Source organism: Aquarana catesbeiana, linkage group LG03 (genome assembly GCF_042186555.1).
Source record: "Aquarana catesbeiana isolate 2022-GZ linkage group LG03, ASM4218655v1, whole genome shotgun sequence".
Taxonomy (NCBI): domain Eukaryota; kingdom Metazoa; phylum Chordata; class Amphibia; order Anura; family Ranidae; genus Aquarana; species Aquarana catesbeiana.
The window spans coordinates 700,735,337-700,753,725 of record NC_133326.1 but is presented as its reverse complement, the minus strand read 5'-3'; the positions used below and the strand labels follow the sequence as shown (position 1 = coordinate 700,753,725).

At 45.5% G+C, this 18,389-nt stretch overlaps 1 protein-coding gene across 1 annotated transcript; it reads right to left on the bottom strand.

Moving 5' to 3' along the window:
- Positions 1–100: 100 nt before the first annotated feature.
- ENO3 (enolase 3) lies at positions 101–17,981 on the bottom strand. Its single transcript, XM_073623056.1, has 12 exons — positions 17,884–17,981; positions 14,647–14,736; positions 10,840–10,935; positions 9,858–9,916; positions 8,915–8,984; positions 8,486–8,619; positions 6,205–6,427; positions 5,036–5,233; positions 4,737–4,938; positions 3,966–4,074; positions 1,034–1,092; positions 101–886 (listed from the first exon to the last, which is right to left on the bottom strand). The coding sequence occupies exons 2-12, from the start codon at positions 14,729–14,731 to the stop codon at positions 817–819; spliced, it is 1,305 nt and encodes a 434-aa protein (XP_073479157.1). The 5' UTR covers positions 14,732–14,736; positions 17,884–17,981; the 3' UTR covers positions 101–816.
- Between the last annotated feature and the right edge of the window lie 408 nt (positions 17,982–18,389).

The following is an 18,389-nucleotide window of genomic DNA, read 5'->3' as shown; positions in this document are numbered from 1 at the left end:
AACACACCACAGCTGTGCACAGCAAATTAGGTTGACAAGTGGTCTGGAAGAGATCAGAGCACTATTGTAGCCGACTTTGGAAATAAAAATTCACACGCTCTTCTATCTTATTTTTCATCTTTATTTCAATTGAATTTGGAAACTCACCGCTAAGCCTTAAAATGCATTAGGGGCCCGTGGAAGACTGAAGACTGGTGCTTCATTCAAGGGAAAGCACGCTGGTCCATAGCGTGAAGAGATATTTACAATCTGAGAAGACGGGGCCAAGTGCAATGGGCAAGGTCCAGCCAGGAAATTTTCAGGTCAAGTCATATTTCACTATTGGATGGGCACTGGTGACTACAATCAATGGATGGCTTCTTCTAGTTCTGGAACCCTGCAGTAGGGAGCATGGTGCAGTAGGTTTTGTCTCTGCACCTCCCACAGTGATCACATTTTACCGCAGTTCTTTGTGCCTCTGTCCTTTCCATAAGGCTATGAAAAAAGTGTCACTCTCTTAATGGACTCCCCTATTTTTTTGTTTCCTGGGCATTATGGAGAACCCTTCAGGAGAGGGTGACACCAGAGGGAGTTGGGCTAAACTGGCAAACCTCACTCTCAGAGAGATTTAAGAAGCCACCAAGTGATTTGGGTCACCAAACTGAAATATCAGAATTCCACTGGCTCCGTGTGTATTTGGGTCGCCGCTGAGGGATTCCATTTTATGGCACAGCGGTGGACGTGGGGCTTGTGGAGGACCCCTGGGGAGGTCTGTATTGAGAGGATTCCGGGGACGGTGGCATAGTGTTGCGATGGGTTCAGGGGGAAGTTCTCAGTTTACTTTCCTCTGGGGTTCCTGAAGTTCTTTCCAGCAAACTTGGCTTTGTCTCCCAACTCCTCCTCAATCCTGCAGAGGAAACCAAAGTATGAGCAAATGAACACTGCCGCTTGTCCATCATATACGATATCTCACAGGTATAGGGTAACCCCAACAATACAGCGTGCTGTATTGTTGGGGTTACCCTATATTTAGATTATCGTCCCTCCCACTTACCTCATCAATTGGTTGTATTTGGCCAATCTCTCAGACCTGCAGGGGGCGCCAGTTTTGATCTGAGATAGACAAAAAAAAGAAAAGTGTTTCTAATTTATTACCTATTAATCTATTTATTAATCTATTAATGAATCTATTATTACATTGATATTTTCGCTGAGCCATTCACGTCGGTCTCTGCACTAGAGGAGCTTACATTCTAATGAGCCAACACAGTCCCCTCCCTCTTTCACCTGTCCTGTACACGGTCCCCTCCCTCTCTCACCTGTCCTGTACACGGTCTCCTCCCTCTCTCACCTGTCGTGTACGCGGTCCCCTCCCTCTTTCACCTGTCCTGTACGCGGTCCCCTCCCTCTCTGTCCTGTACGCGGTCCCCTCCCTCTCTCACCTGTCCTGTACGCGGTCCCCTCCTCTCTCCTGTCCAGTATGTGGTCTCCTCCATCTCTCACCTGTCCTGTACGCGGTTCCCTCCCTCTCTCTCCTGTCCTGTACGCGGACCCCTCCCTCTCTCACCTGTCCTGTACACGGTCTCCTCCCTCTCTGTCCTGTACGCGGTCCCCTCCTCTCTCCTGTCCAGTATGCGGTCTCCTCCATCTCTCACCTGTCTTGTACGCGGGCCCCTCCCTCTCTCACCTGTCCTGTATGCGGTCCCCTCCCTCTCTCACCTGTCCTGTACGCGGTCTCCTCCCTCTCACCCGTCCTGTACGCGGTCTCCTCCCTCTCTCACCTGTCCTGTACGCGGTCCCCTCCCTCTCTCACCCGTCCTGTACACGGTCTCCTCCCTCTCTCACCTGTCCTGTACGCGGTCCCCTCCCTCTCTCATCTGTCCTGTACGCGGTCCCCTCCCTCTCTCACCTGTCCTGTACGCGGTCTCCTCCCTCTCTCACCTGTCCTGTACGCGGTCTCATCCCTCTCTCACCTGTCCTGTACGCTTTCCCCTCCCTCTCTCACCTGTCCTGTGCGCGGTCTCCTCCCTCTCTCACCTGTCCTGTACGCGGTCCCCTCCCTCTCTCACCTGTCCTGTACGCGGTCCCCTCCTCTCTCCTGTCCAGTATGTGGTCTCCTCCATCTCTCACCTGTCCTGTACGCGGTTCCCTCCCTCTCTCTCCTGTCCTGTACGCGGACCCCTCCCTCTCTCACCTGTCCTGTACACGGTCTCCTCCCTCTCTGTCCTGTACGCGGTCCCCTCCTCTCTCCTGTCCAGTATGCGGTCTCCTCCATCTCTCACCTGTCCTGTACGCGGGCCCCTCCCTCTCTCACCTGTCCTGTATGCGGTCCCCTCCCTCTCTCACCTGTCCTGTACGCGGTCTCCTCCCTCTCACCCGTCCTGTACGCGGTCTCCTCCCTCTCTCACCTGTCTTGTACGCGGTCCCCTCCCTCTCTCATCTGTCCTGTACGCGGTCCCCTCCCTCTCTCACCTGTCCTGTACACAGTCTCCTCCCTCTCTCACCTGTCCTGTACGCGGTCCCCTCCCTCTCTCATCTGTCCTGTACGCGGTCCCCTCCCTCTCTCACCTGTCCTGTACGCGGTCTCCTCCCTCTCTCACCTGTCCTGTACGCGGTCTCATCCCTCTCTCACCTGTCCTGTACGCTTTCCCCTCCCTCTCTCACCTGTCCTGTGCGCGGTCTCCTCCCTCTCTCACCTGTCCTGTACGCGGTCTCCTCCCTCTCTCACCTGTCCTGTACGCGGTCTCCTCCCTCTCTCACCTGTCCTGTACGTGGTCTCCTCCCTCTCTCACCTGTCCTGTACGCTTTCCCCTCCCTCTCTCACCTGTCCTGTACGCGGTCTCCTCCCTCTCTCACCTGTCCTGTACGCGGTCACCTCCCTCTCTCACCTGTCCTGTACGCAGTCTCCTCCCTCTCTCACCTGTCCTGTACGCGGTCTCCTCCCTCTCTCACCTGTCCTGTACGCGGTCTCATCCCTCTCTCACCTGTCCTGTACGCGGTCCGCTCCCTCTCTCACCTGTCTTGTACGCGGTCTCCTCCCTCTCTCACCTGTCTTGTACGCGGTCTCCTCCCTCTCTCACCTGTCCTGTACGCGGTCCGCTCCCTCTCTCACCTGTCTTGTACGCGGTCCGCTCCCTCTCTCACCTGTCCTGTACTCGGTCTTCTCCCTCTCTCACCTGTCCTGTATGCGGTCCCCTCCCTCTCTCACCTTTCCTGTACGCGGTCCCCTCCCTCTCTCACCTGTCCTGTACGCGCCCCCCCCTCTTGTTCATGGTCTGTCCATATCACCTGTCTTGTACTCTGTCCCCCTCTCTTACCTGTCCTGTATGCAGTCTCTTCCCACCTGTCTTGTACACAGTTCCTTCCCTTTCTCACCTGTTTTGTACGCGGTTCCTTCCCTCCCTCACCTGTCCTGTACGCGGTCCCTTCACTCCCTCACCTGTCCTGTACGCGGCCCCTTCCCTACCTCACCTGTCCTGTACGCGGTCCCTTCACTCCCTCACCTGTCCTGTACGCGGTCTCTTCACTCCCTCACCTGTCCTGCACGCGGTCCCTTCACTCCCTCACCTGTCCTGTACGCGGTCCCTTCACTCCCTCACCTGTCCTGCACGCGGTCCCTTCACTCCCTCACCTGTCCTGTACGCGGTCCCTTTCCTTTCTCACCTGTTTTGTACGCGGTTCCTTAACTCCCTTACCTGTGCTGTACGCGGCCCCTTCTTTCCCCCACCTGTGCTGTACGCGGCCCCTTCTCTCCCTCGCCTGTCCTGTACGCGGCCCCTTCTCTCCCTCACCTGTGCTGTACGCAGACCCTTCCCTCTCTTCCATGCCCTGTACACATTACCCACCTTATTTCCCTATCCTGTAGAAAGTCCCCTTGCTCTCTCACCTGTCCTGTACACAGTCCTCTCCTTTTCTCCTCTATCATATATTCAGTCCCCTCCCTCGTTCTCCCCTATCTTGTACACAGTTCCCTTGTCTTCACTCACCTGTCCTGTACACAGTCCGACCACCAGGTCAGCAATGAAAGTATCTTCTGTCTCTCCGGAACGATGGCTGACCATCACACCCCAGCCATTGGACTGGGCCAGCTTACACCTGCAAGGACCAGATACACATTAATCCTAAAACAATGATAGAAGAACCCCTTTTTCTTCAAAATCAAAATATCTGAAAAATGTACCTAGCAGATATGGACACGTTCTCACCGTGTACTAAAGACTTTGAAGCCATCCACACACAACACACTATAAATTGTATCCATGCAATGTGACTCCAACAATAAAAAATTGTTCAATCGGATGGTATAAAACGGATATGCAATTAGCGGACATCCAGCTGTTGCAAAACTACATGTCCCATCATGCCTCTGGGTGTCATGCTTGTGGATGTCGGAGTCGCTATGCCTCATAGGACTTGTAGTTCTGCAACAGCTGGAGGTCTGCTAATTGCATATCCCTGGTATAAAGCATATTATAAAGCTTCTCCCTGCACACAAAGGTTCTGATTGTCCTCCATAGAGAACAATATCTATTGTACAGTTGGCCTACAAATGCTACAATTTCTAGAGTTTGTGAAAATTCTTCAAGATATTGAATATTTGATCCATAGAACTTGATGCAGTTTTTAGAATGGGATTGGACCTTATGTGACCCACTCACACTGACCTACTTGTACAACTCATCCAAAATTTGGTAGATCGTAAAGTACAACCAAAACATTTGTTCGGGTTAATACTGCAGTGACTGGTGGACACTCACGCCTGTATGGACTCTGAGACTGATCCGATCTGGTTGACTTTCAGAAGAAGACAGTTGCAGGCCTTCACCTCCACTGCCTTCTGGATTCTCTTTGGGTTGGTCACAGTCAAATCATCCCCAACTATCTGGATATCAACAGTGGAGAGGAAGCTCTTCCAGTTATCCCAGTCATCTTGGTCAAAGGGATCCTCAATGGAGACCACTGTAGAGAGAGCGGACAGTGTGTTACCGTGCAGGTGAAGGGACAGATTGGTAGCTCCTCTACCGCTGTGGGCCTCCTGAGGGTTGCTCAGACTCACCTGGGTAATTCTTGATGAAGGATTTGTAGAGGTCACCAAGCTGTTGTCCAGTGATGTAGCGGTTTGGGTCGTCTGGGGACTTGAAGTCCAGATCGTATTTCCCTTTACGGAAGAATTCTGATGCAGCCACGTCCATTCCAATGACGATCTTATCGGGGTATCCGGCCTTTTCAATGGCAGCCTTTAGGAGCTCCAGGGCTGGGGGGATGCACAAGGGTTTCACATTTTTACATAATTTATTTGCATATATTAATCCAGTCCTGTATGTAAGCAGGTGCAGATTATTTTATTTACTCCAGTGGCATCGCAGTTGGAGAAGTCAAGAGGAACATGGTTCCTCTATGGTTTCCTGGGTCACTGGGGAAGCTATCTGATTGGATGCTGTCGCCCCATGTGACTCTGGCAGCCATATTGGGTCAGGCAGAGTCTATTTAAGGCCCTGGCTCCCAGGCTTTGTGCGCATTTCACATGTGGGTAGTGTAGGGACTGGTTAGTTGTCTGGTAAGGACAGTGATTAGTGGCCAGGAGAGGTTCCAGAAGAGTAAGGAAAGGATAGGGACATGCCATTCTTCCTGGACATCCCCATTTGGGCATGGGCCAGCCAGGCCACATTCTGCCCCTTAGGACAGATGCTGCCTGCACAATTTGTATTCTGTGAGTTTTCCTGATTGGGTGCCTCCCCGCCAGGCTTGATGTGTATTGTTGAACTTTAACTTCATTACAAGTTCAGTCTCTGCAACTGGACTCTGAGTGTTTACTTCTGCCACACCATGCTGCACCTCCCCACATGTATAGTGTAGGATTAGCCCGTTAATGTACAAACAAATAAATACATAAGTACATACTGTCTAAAAGTGGGTAGAAGGGTAACTGCAGCCTTCTACAATGAATCCGACACACAGAGCAACAGAGGACTGCTGGGGAGGTTCAAAAGTTCAAACTCAAGTCGATGTGTCCCTGACAGGGCCATAAAACATAAGGAATAGAAGGTGGCTCAGATACATAATAGGTACCAACATGAGAACCTCTATCCTGCAGGATGTGGAATCTTTTTAAGGGGTTGTAGAGGACAAAGTAAATTTACAGATAAGCAGAAGCCTTCTGCTTCCACCCTGGCAAATAATTGGCGGGAGACCCCGTGTCTCTGTGTAGACTCTGACTCATCTCACCTTCGTTGTTCTCCAGGATATTTGGAGCAAAGCCACCCTCATCACCAACATTGGTGGCGTCCTTGCCATACTTGGCCTTGATGACGGCTTTCAGGTTGTGGTAGACCTCTGCACCGATCCTCATGGCCTCCCTGAAGGTAGAGGCTCCGATGGGCAGGATCATGAATTCCTGCATGGCCAACTTGTTCCCAGCATGAGAGCCTCCATTTATCACATTAAATGCCTGAGGGAAGACAGAAATCGGTGTAATATCCCACAGAGAGCAAGAGGGGGAGAAGAAAGAGGACAGATGGAAAGGGCATATGTAGATAACCGCAGATGGAGAGGCAACTGTACTAAGGATCTGCCCTCTTGGTCAAACGGGACAATTGCCATGTAGGACCTCTTAGACATAAACATTTTACATGTTAAATTAAATTAAACAAGCAGCACATCATTAACAACAAGATACATTCATTTCTGTTATTTTGAAACACCTTATCAGCTTGACCTTGAACCAGACTCTGAAATATCTCATTGTAGTACATGGGGACTAACTGTATCTTCATATCGTACAACAAGACATTCCATTTAGATGGGAGAAGAACACTGTTTCAATGTCTTTGCAAGCAAATGAGTTCTATAACAAACCTAACATTAGCACATACAAAAGCACTTAATAATGTCTATTAGTCCTATATACATTTTTTTTTTTAGTTTTTTGGAGTGTTAGCGTGCATTGTGTTTAGGCAGCCCATTACAATGAATGGGCAGCCAAGGCACCTAAACATCCTTAAAAATCAGACCTGTGATGGTGTTTTAAATAACACTGCAATACGTGCATTTCCTTAGTCTGTTGGGTTGCCATTCAAAATGAACTGCAATGCATGCTGTGGTAATGCGTGCGTTGCTGCAATACAAACATGTAAATGGGCCCTTAATTATTAATAAAATATATAATAATTATTTTTCTTTATAACATAGAAGGTAGGAAGTAAGGTAGGTGAAGGGGAGGGAAGAGAAGTAAGAAAAAAGAAGGAAGGAAGAATAAAAGTCAGAAGAGGAAACGGACGAAAATTGGGTAGGTAGGGAGGAGTAAGGAAGGAAAAAGGCAAAAGAAGGAAAGAGGGAAAAAAAGGAAGGCAGGTGGGTAGGTTGGAAGGAGAGAAAAGGGTGAAGGGAAAGAAGAGAAGGGAAAAGTGAGGAAGGAAGGTAGATAGGAAGGAAAAAAGGGAAGAGAAGAAGGAATGTTGGTAGGAAGAAAAAAGGAAGGAAGAGGGGAGGGAAAAGAATGGGAAGAGAAGGAAGAAAAGAAGCAAGAGAAGACGAAAGGAAGGTAGGTAGGTTGGAAGGCATGGGAAAGGAAAGAAGGGAATAGGAAAGGAGGGTAGGTAGGTTGGAAGGAATGGAAAAGGAATTAAGAGAAGAGGAAAGGGAGGAAGAAAGGGAAAGAAAAGGTAGATAGGGGGGAAGGAAAAAGAGAAGAAGGAAGAAGAAGATAGGGAAAAGGGAAGGAAAAAAAGGGAAGAGAAGAAGGAAGGGAAAGAAAAGAGAAGGGAGGGGAAAATGGGAATAAAAGAGAGTTAAGAGGAGAAGAGGAAAGGAAGGTAGGTAGGTTGAAAGGAGAGAGAAAGAAAAAAGGAAAGAAGAGGAAAGTGAGGAAGGAAGGTAGATTGAGAGGAGGGAAAAGAGGAGAAGGAAAAACAAGAGAAGAAGAAAGGGAAGAAGGAAGGAACAAAGGGAAGAGAAGAAGGAAGTTTGATAGGAAGGGAAAGGAAAGAAAAGAGAAAGAAGGAAGAGGGGAGGGAAAAGAAGGAAGAGAGGTAGGTTGGAAGGAGTGAAAAAGGGAAGAGGAAAATAAGAGAAGATCAAAGGAAAGGGAGGAAGGAATAGAAAGAAAGGTACATAGGGAGGAAGGAAAAAGAGAAGAAAGGAAAGAAGGAAGGAAGGAAAAAAGGGATGAGAAGAAGGAAGGTTGGTAAGAAGAGAAGGGAAAGGAAAGAGAAGGAATAGGGGAGGGAAAAAAATGGGAAAAAAGAAAGAAGAGAGGTGAAGAGGAAAGGAAGGTAGGTTGGAAGGAGAGAAAAACAGAAAAGAGAAAGAAAGAAAAAAGGAAAGAAGAGAAGAGGAAGGAAGGGGAAGGGAAAAGAGAAGAAGGAAAAAGAAAAGAAGAAGGAAGGAACAAAGGGAAGAGAAGAAGAAAGGTTGGTAGGAAAGGAAAGAGAAGGAAGGAAGAGGGGAGGGAAAAGAATGGGAAGAAAAGAAGGAAGAGAGATCAGAGAAAAGAAGAATGTGTACTCACAGGGACGGGAAGAATCACATCAGGATTTCCAGCCAGGTCAGCGATGTGTCGGTAGAGTGGAACACCCTTCTCAGCAGCTCCGGCCTTGCACACAGCCAGTGACACCCCCAGGATGGCATTAGCACCAAACTTTGCTGTTGAAGAAGTAAAAGTTAGTAGGTAAGATAGACTCACTGGAGCCCTGACACAGACATAATTGTACAGCTGCCATCATTACTGCCATAAAAAAGTAGTCATTTCTTTTTTGCCCGCAATGGAGCATATCTGTATGAGAAGCCTTCAATAGAAACTGCCGGACTCCGACGGGATAGACAGGGCAAGGCAAATTTAGTAGAGAGTAAAGAAGCACTATGCAGCCCCTCCCAAGTCACAGTATGGCAGCTTCTATCTGAAGCTTCTCTTTGCTCCGTTGCACTTCCCCGTACTCACATTTGTTCTCGGTCCCATCAAGTTCCAGCATCAGTTTGTCGATCTTTTCTTGCTCCACCACACTCAATTTCTGGGAGAGAAAGCAGAGCTGTATTACTAAAGGAGTACAGAAAGGAAACTTGTCCCAGGTCCAGACATGGGCCCACCAGAAGTTCAAAAGTACCAGGGGTTGGATTGTGATGCATGTCAAGACAAGACAAATTTACATCATTATAGGAAGGATTTCTCTATTGAAAAGGCTATCAAGCATGAGGTAGTAATGGCAAGAACAATAATAGGATTTTACAAAGGATGGGATGTTTTTCTAATAATTAATTTTGCCTTTAATTATTACAGAGAATGTATTTTGTAAAAAAAAACTGATCCAGGTAATTCTTCAAATTGCCCTTGAGTGTTCAGGGAGTCATTTTACCCAAGAGGAGTTGGGTGTGAACTCTGAACTGAACAATTGGGGAAGTTCAAACTCAGCAGTCTAATGTCTCTTACCAATAAAATTGCCTATAAACTGTAGATATGCAAGAACAAGTAGACCATTCTAAGTATACCATTCTAAGAAGACCATTCTAAATATTCCCTCCATCAGTGATCTCCTACTACTCTGGCCCTGAAAAGTGTATTCAAGGGCCATATGTCCACTGGAGGGAACTGGTAAAGGGATACAAAGGACCCTCATTGAAGAGCCCACACTCTATTCCAGAATGCAGGTCTTCCACCCCTTGTCCCTTGAGATGTTTTGGTCCATGGCTGGAACTGGTCAACAAGGTCTATTGTAAAACTCAAATATAGCAGATCACTGAGAACATTGCCAAGTGGAAATAAATGGGTCTTAAAATGCTTTCGCCTCATGTACAACATGGTCCAAAAACATTTAAAACTTTTTCTTTGTACACCCATTGCAGTTATCAGCCACTATGGCACCCTCTGTCCTTCCATATCACCCTACCTTCTCCAGAAGAGCCGGCACGATGGTCTTGTTGATATGGTCCACGGCCTTCTGGACACCTGGAAAGGGAAGGAGGAGGAATGATGATTGTAGTGGAATACAGCTCTTTGTTTCTATGAAGCTGACCTGGATTGGATGCTTATCTGTTGCCAATGTTAATGTTTGAAATGCTCTGAATTCTGGCAATTGAGGATCTTGGTACACTTTTTCCAGCAAGCTCCTACAGGTGATATGGTTGAGGTTGCTAAAGTATTATAGCACCAAGATGGAGAAGTCTCCTCATTCCATTTGGGCAGCACAGTGGCTTGTTAGCACTTCTGCCTTGCAGTACCAGGGTCTTTGCTGCGAAACCTGGTCAAGACACTATCTGCATGGAGTCTACATGTTCTCCATGTGCTTGTGTGGGTTTCCTCCCACACTCCAATGAAATCCTGGTGGGTTACACGGATCTTGTCTAAAATTGGCCTTAGTATGTGTATGCATGTGAGAGAGGGACCCTAAATTGTAAGCTCTTTGAGGGCAGGGACTGATATGAATGTACGGTGTGTAAAGTGCTGCGTAAATTGTTGGAGCCATATAAATATCTGCAAAGGACAAGGAGACACTTTCTGCACCTGGTGGAAGAAGTTTAACCTCTGCATGCAGACAGGGATCTTCACTGTAAAATCTGTGAGACTTCCCTCTCCAGTAAGGATAAATGTGTTTCTAAATACTCAATGATTGCTAATATTCATAGGAAATAACATTGTAGATGATCCAGTGATTATCTGATTGCATATGAAGTTCAGGAAGGATCTTCCTGTGAATGGAGATTCCTGTTTTCCATTTTCAGGTGACTTCCTAGGATAGGCGTCTTTGGGCGAAGTCAAGGAGTTCTCTGGTCAACCAGTGATTGCTACGTCTATGCACCTAAATTTCCAGCATGGTGGATGGCAGGGTCATGCAGCCAGTAGAAGGAATGGGACCTCACTCCATTGCTCACCTTTGCCTAGGTATCTAGACTTGTCCCCATCCCTCAGTTCAAGGGCCTCATAGATTCCTGTGGAGGCTCCGCTGGGTACGGCCGCCCGGAAGAGACCTGGTTTAAATACAAGATTGAATGACTTGGGTGACTTGAGGCATGGAAACAATATTATAATAATAATAATAATATAACATTCATATGTATCAAAATTGTATAATATCTATGAATATTTTTCTGTACATCTTACCCTCCTGGCCATAAAACTTTGTTTCCTATATCAATGAGCAGGAGGATCATTTGGACCGAAATGTACTTCTCCCACAAAGCGCAGCATGTAAAATTAAAATGTATCCAACCCAAGGTCAAAAAGTTTTTTTTTGCAACTTACCAGTCCTTGGACGGGCGACTGCCCTTTTTTTCATTTTTCCAGTAATGGTTAAACCCCTGTCAGGCTCTATGCTTCCATTTGTGTCCCCCTGGGGAGAATAACTCACTTCCTGTCCCATCGGACACACCAGGAGTTGAAAAAAAAAATCGCTCCAGAGTAAAGTCCTTAGACAGCTGTCCTCAGACCAGATTCCCCTATTAGAAGTAGACATGTGCGATTCATTTCACTGCAAATTTAAACTGACAAATTTTTTGTTATTCGGAGATTTGGATGTATCCAAATTTCCGAATCACAATAGTAACGAATCCTACATAAATTATTAAAACAAAAAAAAAAATCATCCTGATTTGAATTCAGATTCGAAATGGAAACATATTGCATTAAATACAGTAAGGTATAAAAGTGAAATATGATGCTAATTCCTATTTAGGCTGCTAAATAGAATAGAATAGAATAGAACAAAATATAATAGAATTGAAAAAAACAAAATATAATATCATAGAAAATAATAGAATAAAACAGAAAATAATAAAATAGAAAATAAAGGAATAGCATAGAACAGAATAGTATATAAAATAAAATAGAAACTATAGGAATAGAATAGAAAATAATGAAATGGAATCAAATAGAATGAATATAGCCACCTTCTGAAATTAAAATCTTGAATAGATTAGAATATACGAAATCAATCTGAATATTCAAAATACGTTTTGAAAACTAATCATTTTAACATAACGAAAATGACGAAACAAAATTATTAACTTAACGAAACAAATTTTTCCGTCGTGCACATCTTTGTTTCCTCTATTCTTTTGACAATTCAAACATTTGGATTTTCTCTTATGTGACAATGGTTGGCAGGATAAATCGAGAAAGGGATTTTCCCCAGCAGGGACACAAAGTGAAGGGACATCCCCTTTAAGCAGCTGTCGCCGGGATGACTTTCTATCTTGTTGACCATGGTCACGAGGACAAATCCAGAGGACAAATCACTTCCTTCTCCACTATCATTGTTGGTGACTTTAACAATCCTGTAAATGTTAATAGCTCAGCTGTTCAGCATCTCAACTTCCCATCTTAACCCCATCTTTTGACCTAACACAATGAACATACACACTCCTACTCACCCATGCCCCCCTCCCCCAACTTTTCCATCAAGATCAATAACACAACTATCAATCCCTTCCCTCAGACCTCCTGCTCTCAAGCTTTTTCGTCACCATCTCCTATACTTGCCTCCAGAACTTCTCCAGACCCTCTCACCTCCTCTGGAACTCCCTCTTCCAGCCCTGTCCAGCTATCTGCTACTCTGTCTACGTTTATGCTCCGTACACACGATCCGAAAATTGGGCGACATGTCGTCTGTTTTTCTTTGCATGCTAGTCGTATATCGAACCTGAAAAGTTTACTAAAGTTGTGAAAATTCTCATACGACAGAATAAAAAATCGGAAGTGATGTCATGTGTTGTATTGTATTTGTATTGTATTTTCGGACGACAACTATACTGATTAAACGAAAATAGTACGATCTGGTATCGTACGAGAAAAATTTCGTGCATGTCCGATAAAATATTATCGGATGTCGTGATCGGCTCTCGAAAGCTCTGTACTATCGATCCGATTACCTGTCAGGGTTGGGCTCAGCCCTTCCTTCTCTGAGCTGGCCGCTCAGCTGTCGGCTAATTGCCAGCTCCTATATCTCCACAGTTACTCAGCTGTTGATGATATCCTGCTCATCAGTCCTGCCTACTTAAGCCTGCCAGTCCAAAGGTTCTCTGCCTTCGCCTTGGTCAAACATCACAGAAAAGCGGTCCTGTTCAAGATTTGCTTTGCTGACATCCCTTCTGGCTCCAGATCCTGCTTGCTGTTCCACTACATTGATCCCTGACTTCTGGCTTGGCTGACTATCCGTTCCGGTTACTGAACTTTAGCTATGTTTTGACTACGTTTGTTCTTTTTACTTTTATTATTAAACAAGTGTGATTTAACTGTACTTCTGCCTCGGCCTGATTTCATGGTTTCTGACATTATCATACGATCGCGTCAAAAGCTGTATTTTGCGTTCCGATTTTCGGATCGTGTGTACGGGTCATCAGGCTAGGTGTAATCCTGGACACTGACCTCCCCTTTCCAATCACTGTCCAAATCTTGCCACCTTCACCTCCATTTCCAAAAAATTACCACTTCTTAACCAGTGGCACCACCAAGATACTAATTTGCCCCCTGGTTATTTCATAACTTGATTATTGCGGCTCCCTCCTCGTTGGCCTCATCTACCTCACCAGCCGCTCAGTGCCCTCCACCTTTCTCTGTTAATCCCTCCACTGGCATCCAATTGTCCAGCTAATCAAATTTACAACTCTTCCCCAAGCTACATCACCAACCTCACCTCAAAATATCACCCAAACCGTCCTCTCCTCCCAAGACCTCCTACTCTCTAGCTCCCTTGTCACCTCCTCCTATTCTCACCTCCCGGGCTTCTCCAGAGCCTCTCCCATCCTCTGGAACTATCTTCTACTCTGTCTACTTCAGGGTGATCCCTAAAAACTCATCTCTTAGGAGAAGCCTATCCTGCCTCCGCCTAACTGAACTACTGAACTTTACTTTCTCCATCAACTCCTCTGCCACAGTTATTACCTTTTGTATCACTTGCCCCTCCCTATTAGATTGCAAGCCCTCATGAGCACGACCCCCAACCCTCTTGTATTGGAAATTTGTAACGGTACTATTTCCCTTTATATTAGAAAATGTTACGCAAAAGGTTGGCGCTGTATAAATCCTGTATAATAATAATAATATTTATGAACTATCATGATCAAATCCATAATGACATCATTATTTTATACATCACACAGAATCTTGGATATTCGGATTTTCATCCGATGCGTTTCCTGGAACAACGACCACTTTTTCAAGGATGCGTACGCAGTTCCACGTGATAAAAACAATTTCTTACCATGTATCAAACGTATTGTTGTTAAAATATGAGTCCTCCAAACAACTGATGCATGAACAACCCCTTCTAAATGGTGCTAGAGTTGGGGAATTAATTCAGTGTAAAGGGGAAGAAAAATAGATCCTCGAAATGGAGCGTCCCCCCCATATGAAAATGTCCCACCGGCCACCATTCTCTGACCACATGGAGGAAGAGTTTGGGCCGTTGTTTCTCAAACCTGTCCTCATATTTGACCAGGTTTGACCCTACATTGGACCAGCAGTGTATGTTTTGCAGGAAGCATCACATACAGTATGTAGAGGTGGAATATTTGAACAATGCATGTTCCTTCCTACCCATGCCAATATCAAACAGGTCTTAAGCCGACCATTTTTGCTTAACTATTTATAAGTATTCAAAAAAAAAATCCTTTAAGATTGTGACATTTTCCAACCTGGACCCATAGCCATCCCTGCAGATCTGTGAAGGTCACATCACTTACCTTTGCCAGTATAGAGGTCTACTTCCACGGTTGGATTACCGCGGGAGTCAAGGATCTCCCGAGCATGAATCTTCTGAATGGACATGATGCCTAAAAGGTGAACCCACATATAGAGTCAGTGTCATATTGCCCTATACAGAAACATTAAGTCAGGGGTCTCAACCTGGCGGCTCTCCAGCTGCTGCAAAACTACAAGTCCCATGAGGCATTGCAAGGCTGACAGTTACAAGCATGACTCCCACAGGCAGAAGCATGATGGGCCTTGTAGTTTCGTAACAGCTGGAGGGCCACCAGTTTGAGATCCCTGCACTAAGGGGTGTATTAATAATAAAAAAAAAAATTCAGAGCTATTCATCCTGCGAAACTGCATGTGCATTTACTTAATGTGATTGCCAGCAAAATTGAATGTTACTAGGCTCTTTTCTCTCCCGGTTGGATGATCTTCATTCGTAATAGAGGGGATCAGGAAAATATTGCATTATGGCCACTAGATGGTGCTGATAATCATGGTAAATATGTATTTATGTCCTATCAGCTCCACCTGGTGGACATAATGTGGTATTTTGCCTGATTCATGCTATTCTTATGAACGAAGAACATCCGACCTAGAAAGAAAATAGCCTAGTAACATTCGATTTTGCCAGGATTTGCACACAATGAATTGATGTAAAATTGTAGAATGAACAACTTTGTGAATTTTTTTTTTTTTTTTTGTAAATGCACCCTGGTGTACACTGGTTACATTGCACTGTATAATAATACAGAGTATACACGGGTAAGGATCACACTGTACTGTATAACAAGAATCACTCTGTACTGTAAGATAACACCGGCAGGATGTGAAGTCTCTGCAGGGTCTGTGTGGTATTTAATTTGTGGTCTGGAATTATCTCAGGCGGCCTATTAATAGTCACTGTAAAGGTCGGAGAGGACGGGGAAAGGTCAGGACTGTTATAGCATCCGGGAAAGGTCAGTGGAGCTTTGACATTAGCAATGTCCCCCTCAGATCCTGGGAAGGAAACCTTAGGAGGAAACACTGCTAAAGGTATACAAGATCCATGATCTCCATACACTGCATGCTAACAGATTTTGACCCAATCCATGATCTCCATGCACTGCATGCTAACAGATATCAACCCAACCCACATATATCGAAGTGTATAGACCTATATAAAGTATGGGTCAGTCATTCTCAACCAGGGTTCCTTGTTAGAGGTACCTTTAGCTGTGGCTGATTGACCGTACATTTGATAGTGTCTGCATAGTTCCAAGGCCAATACCATTAGGCAAAACCAGAAGCATGACACCAATTACCTTTTTGGCTGTCCTTAGTGAGGGGCATTGTGAGCAAGTAAGGATGTTATTCTTCCCACTAACCACCAATGTAAGGAGCATTCTGCCCACTGACCACCAATGTAAAGAACATTCTTCCCATTGGCCATCAAAGTAAATGGGTTGATTTTCCCACTGACTACCAATGTAATGGGGGGGGGGGGGGGGGAGGTTATTCTGACCATTGACCAATGTAGGGGGCATTTTTCCCATTAACCACCAATTTGCCACTGACCACTAATGTATAGAGAATTCTACCCACTGATCACCAATGTAAGGACCATTCTTCCCACTGATCACCAATGTAAGGACCATTCTTCCCACTGATCACCAATGTAAGGACCATTCTTCCCACTGATCACCAATGTAAGGACCATTCTTCCCACTGATCACCAATGTAAGGACCATTCTTCCCACTGATCACCAATGTAAGGACCATTCTTCCCACTGATCACCAATGTAAGGAGAATTCTACCCACTGATCACCAATGTAAGGAGCATTCCTCCCACTGATCACCAATGTAAGGAGCATTCTTCTCACTGATCACCAATGTAAGGACCATTCTTCCCACTGATCACCAATGTAAGGACCATTCTTCCCACTGATCACCAATGTAAGGAGCATTCTTCATCACCAATTTAAGGACCATTCTTCCCACTGATCACCAATGTAAGGAGAATTCTACCCACTGATCACCAATGTAAGGAGCATTCCTCCCACTGATCACCAATGTAAGGAGCATTCCTCCCACTGATCACCAATGTAAGGAGCATTCTTTTCACTGATCACCAATGTAAGGAGCATTCCTCCCACTGATCACCAATGTAAGGAGCATTCTTCCCACTGATCACCAATGTAAGGACCATTCTTCCCACTGATCACCAATGTAAGGACCATTCTTCCCACTGATCACCAATGTAAGGACCATTCTTCCCACTGATCACCAATGTAAGGAGAATTCTACCCACTGATCACCAATGTAAGGAGCATTCCTCCCACTGATCACCAATGTAAGGAGCATTCTTCCCACTGACCACCAATGTAAGGAGAATTCTACCCACTGATCACCAATGTAAGGAGAATTCTACCCACTGATCACCAATGTAAGGAGCATTCCTCCCACTGATCACCAATGTAAGGAGCATTCTTCCCACTGACCTCCAATGTAAGGAGCATTCTTCCCACTGACCTCCAATGTAAGGAGCATTCTTCCCACTGACCTCCAATGTAAGGAGCATTCTAGCCACCCACCACCAAAAAAAGGGGGATGGGATGGGCATTCTTCCCATTGACCAATGTAGGGGGCATTCTTCCCATTGACCACTAATGTAGGGAGCATTTTTCCGCTGACCACCAATGTATAGAGAATTCTATCCACTGATCACAAATGTAAGGACCATTCTTTCTACTGATCACCAATGTAAGGAGAATCCTACCCACTGACCGCCAATGTAACAAGCATTTTCCTCCCACTCACCACCAATGTAAGGGGCATTCTTCCCACTGCCCACCAATGTAAGGGACATTCTTCCCACTGCCCACCAATGTAAGGAGCATTCTTCCCACTGCCCATCAATGTAAAGGACATTCTTCCCACTGACCTCCAATGTAAAGGACATTCTTCCCACTGAAAACCAATGTAAAGGACATTCTTCCAACTGACGTCCAATGTATGGAGAATTCCTGCTATTGACCACCAATGTAAGGGGCATTATTCTCACTGACCACCAATGTAAAGAACATTTTTTCCAACACAACCCTTATGAACTTGTTTTAGTAAGGGTGCCCTGTGACCCGAAAAATTATCTTAGGAGTTCCTCTGGGGAAAAAAGTTTGAGAAAGGCTTCTGATATGGGGTACATACAGTATATATGGTGTGTGGTGTTTAGGGGAAAGCACAGTACCTGGCTCCTCCTGGCTCCTGGCTGGGCGATGGACAGTGCAGTGAAGTCTCAGCTGGGACTTTGCTTCTCTTTATATAGAACAAGGAGGGGACGATGCTGGGTTGGGGGGAGGGGGGGGTGATACCAGCGTGACAGCTGAACACACAGCAGCACGGACACAAGGTCTACACATGGACACAAGGCACAGGAAAATGTTTTTATTGTGGATGCATGTTTAAAGAAAATCTAAACCTGTGAGCAAAAAAATTAAAATATTGTAGCTCAACGAACCTTAGATGTGATGGCTGCATTGGTTTTCATTTTTCAGGCTAAGAACATTTTCTGCAAGTGCTACTAAAAATTCCTGTTGATTCTACCAGAAAAGCTGTGTCCTTGTCCATTCCTGCGACCTTCAAATAGAACCAAAATCTCAAATTTTATTTAAAAAAAAATTGAACTTTGCTCTCTCAATCATTATATTTATTTCACATATTTACAATTTACATATTGCTCATTCATATCAGTTC

What these genes read in the sequence shown, in the direction of transcription:
- ENO3 (XM_073623056.1), bottom strand. Translation starts at nt 14,731, where the DNA reads ATGTCCATTCAGAAGATTCATGCTCGGGAGATCCTTGACTCCCGCGGT. An exon ending in CTTCATCAAGAATTACCCAG is followed by an intron (nt 4,939 to 5,035) that starts GTGAGTCTGAGC and finishes CTCTCTCTACAG; the next exon opens with TGGTCTCCATTGAGGATCCC. An exon ending in AAATACAACCAATTGATGAG is followed by an intron (nt 887 to 1,033) that starts GTAAGTGGGAGG and finishes TTTCCTCTGCAG; the next exon opens with GATTGAGGAGGAGTTGGGAG.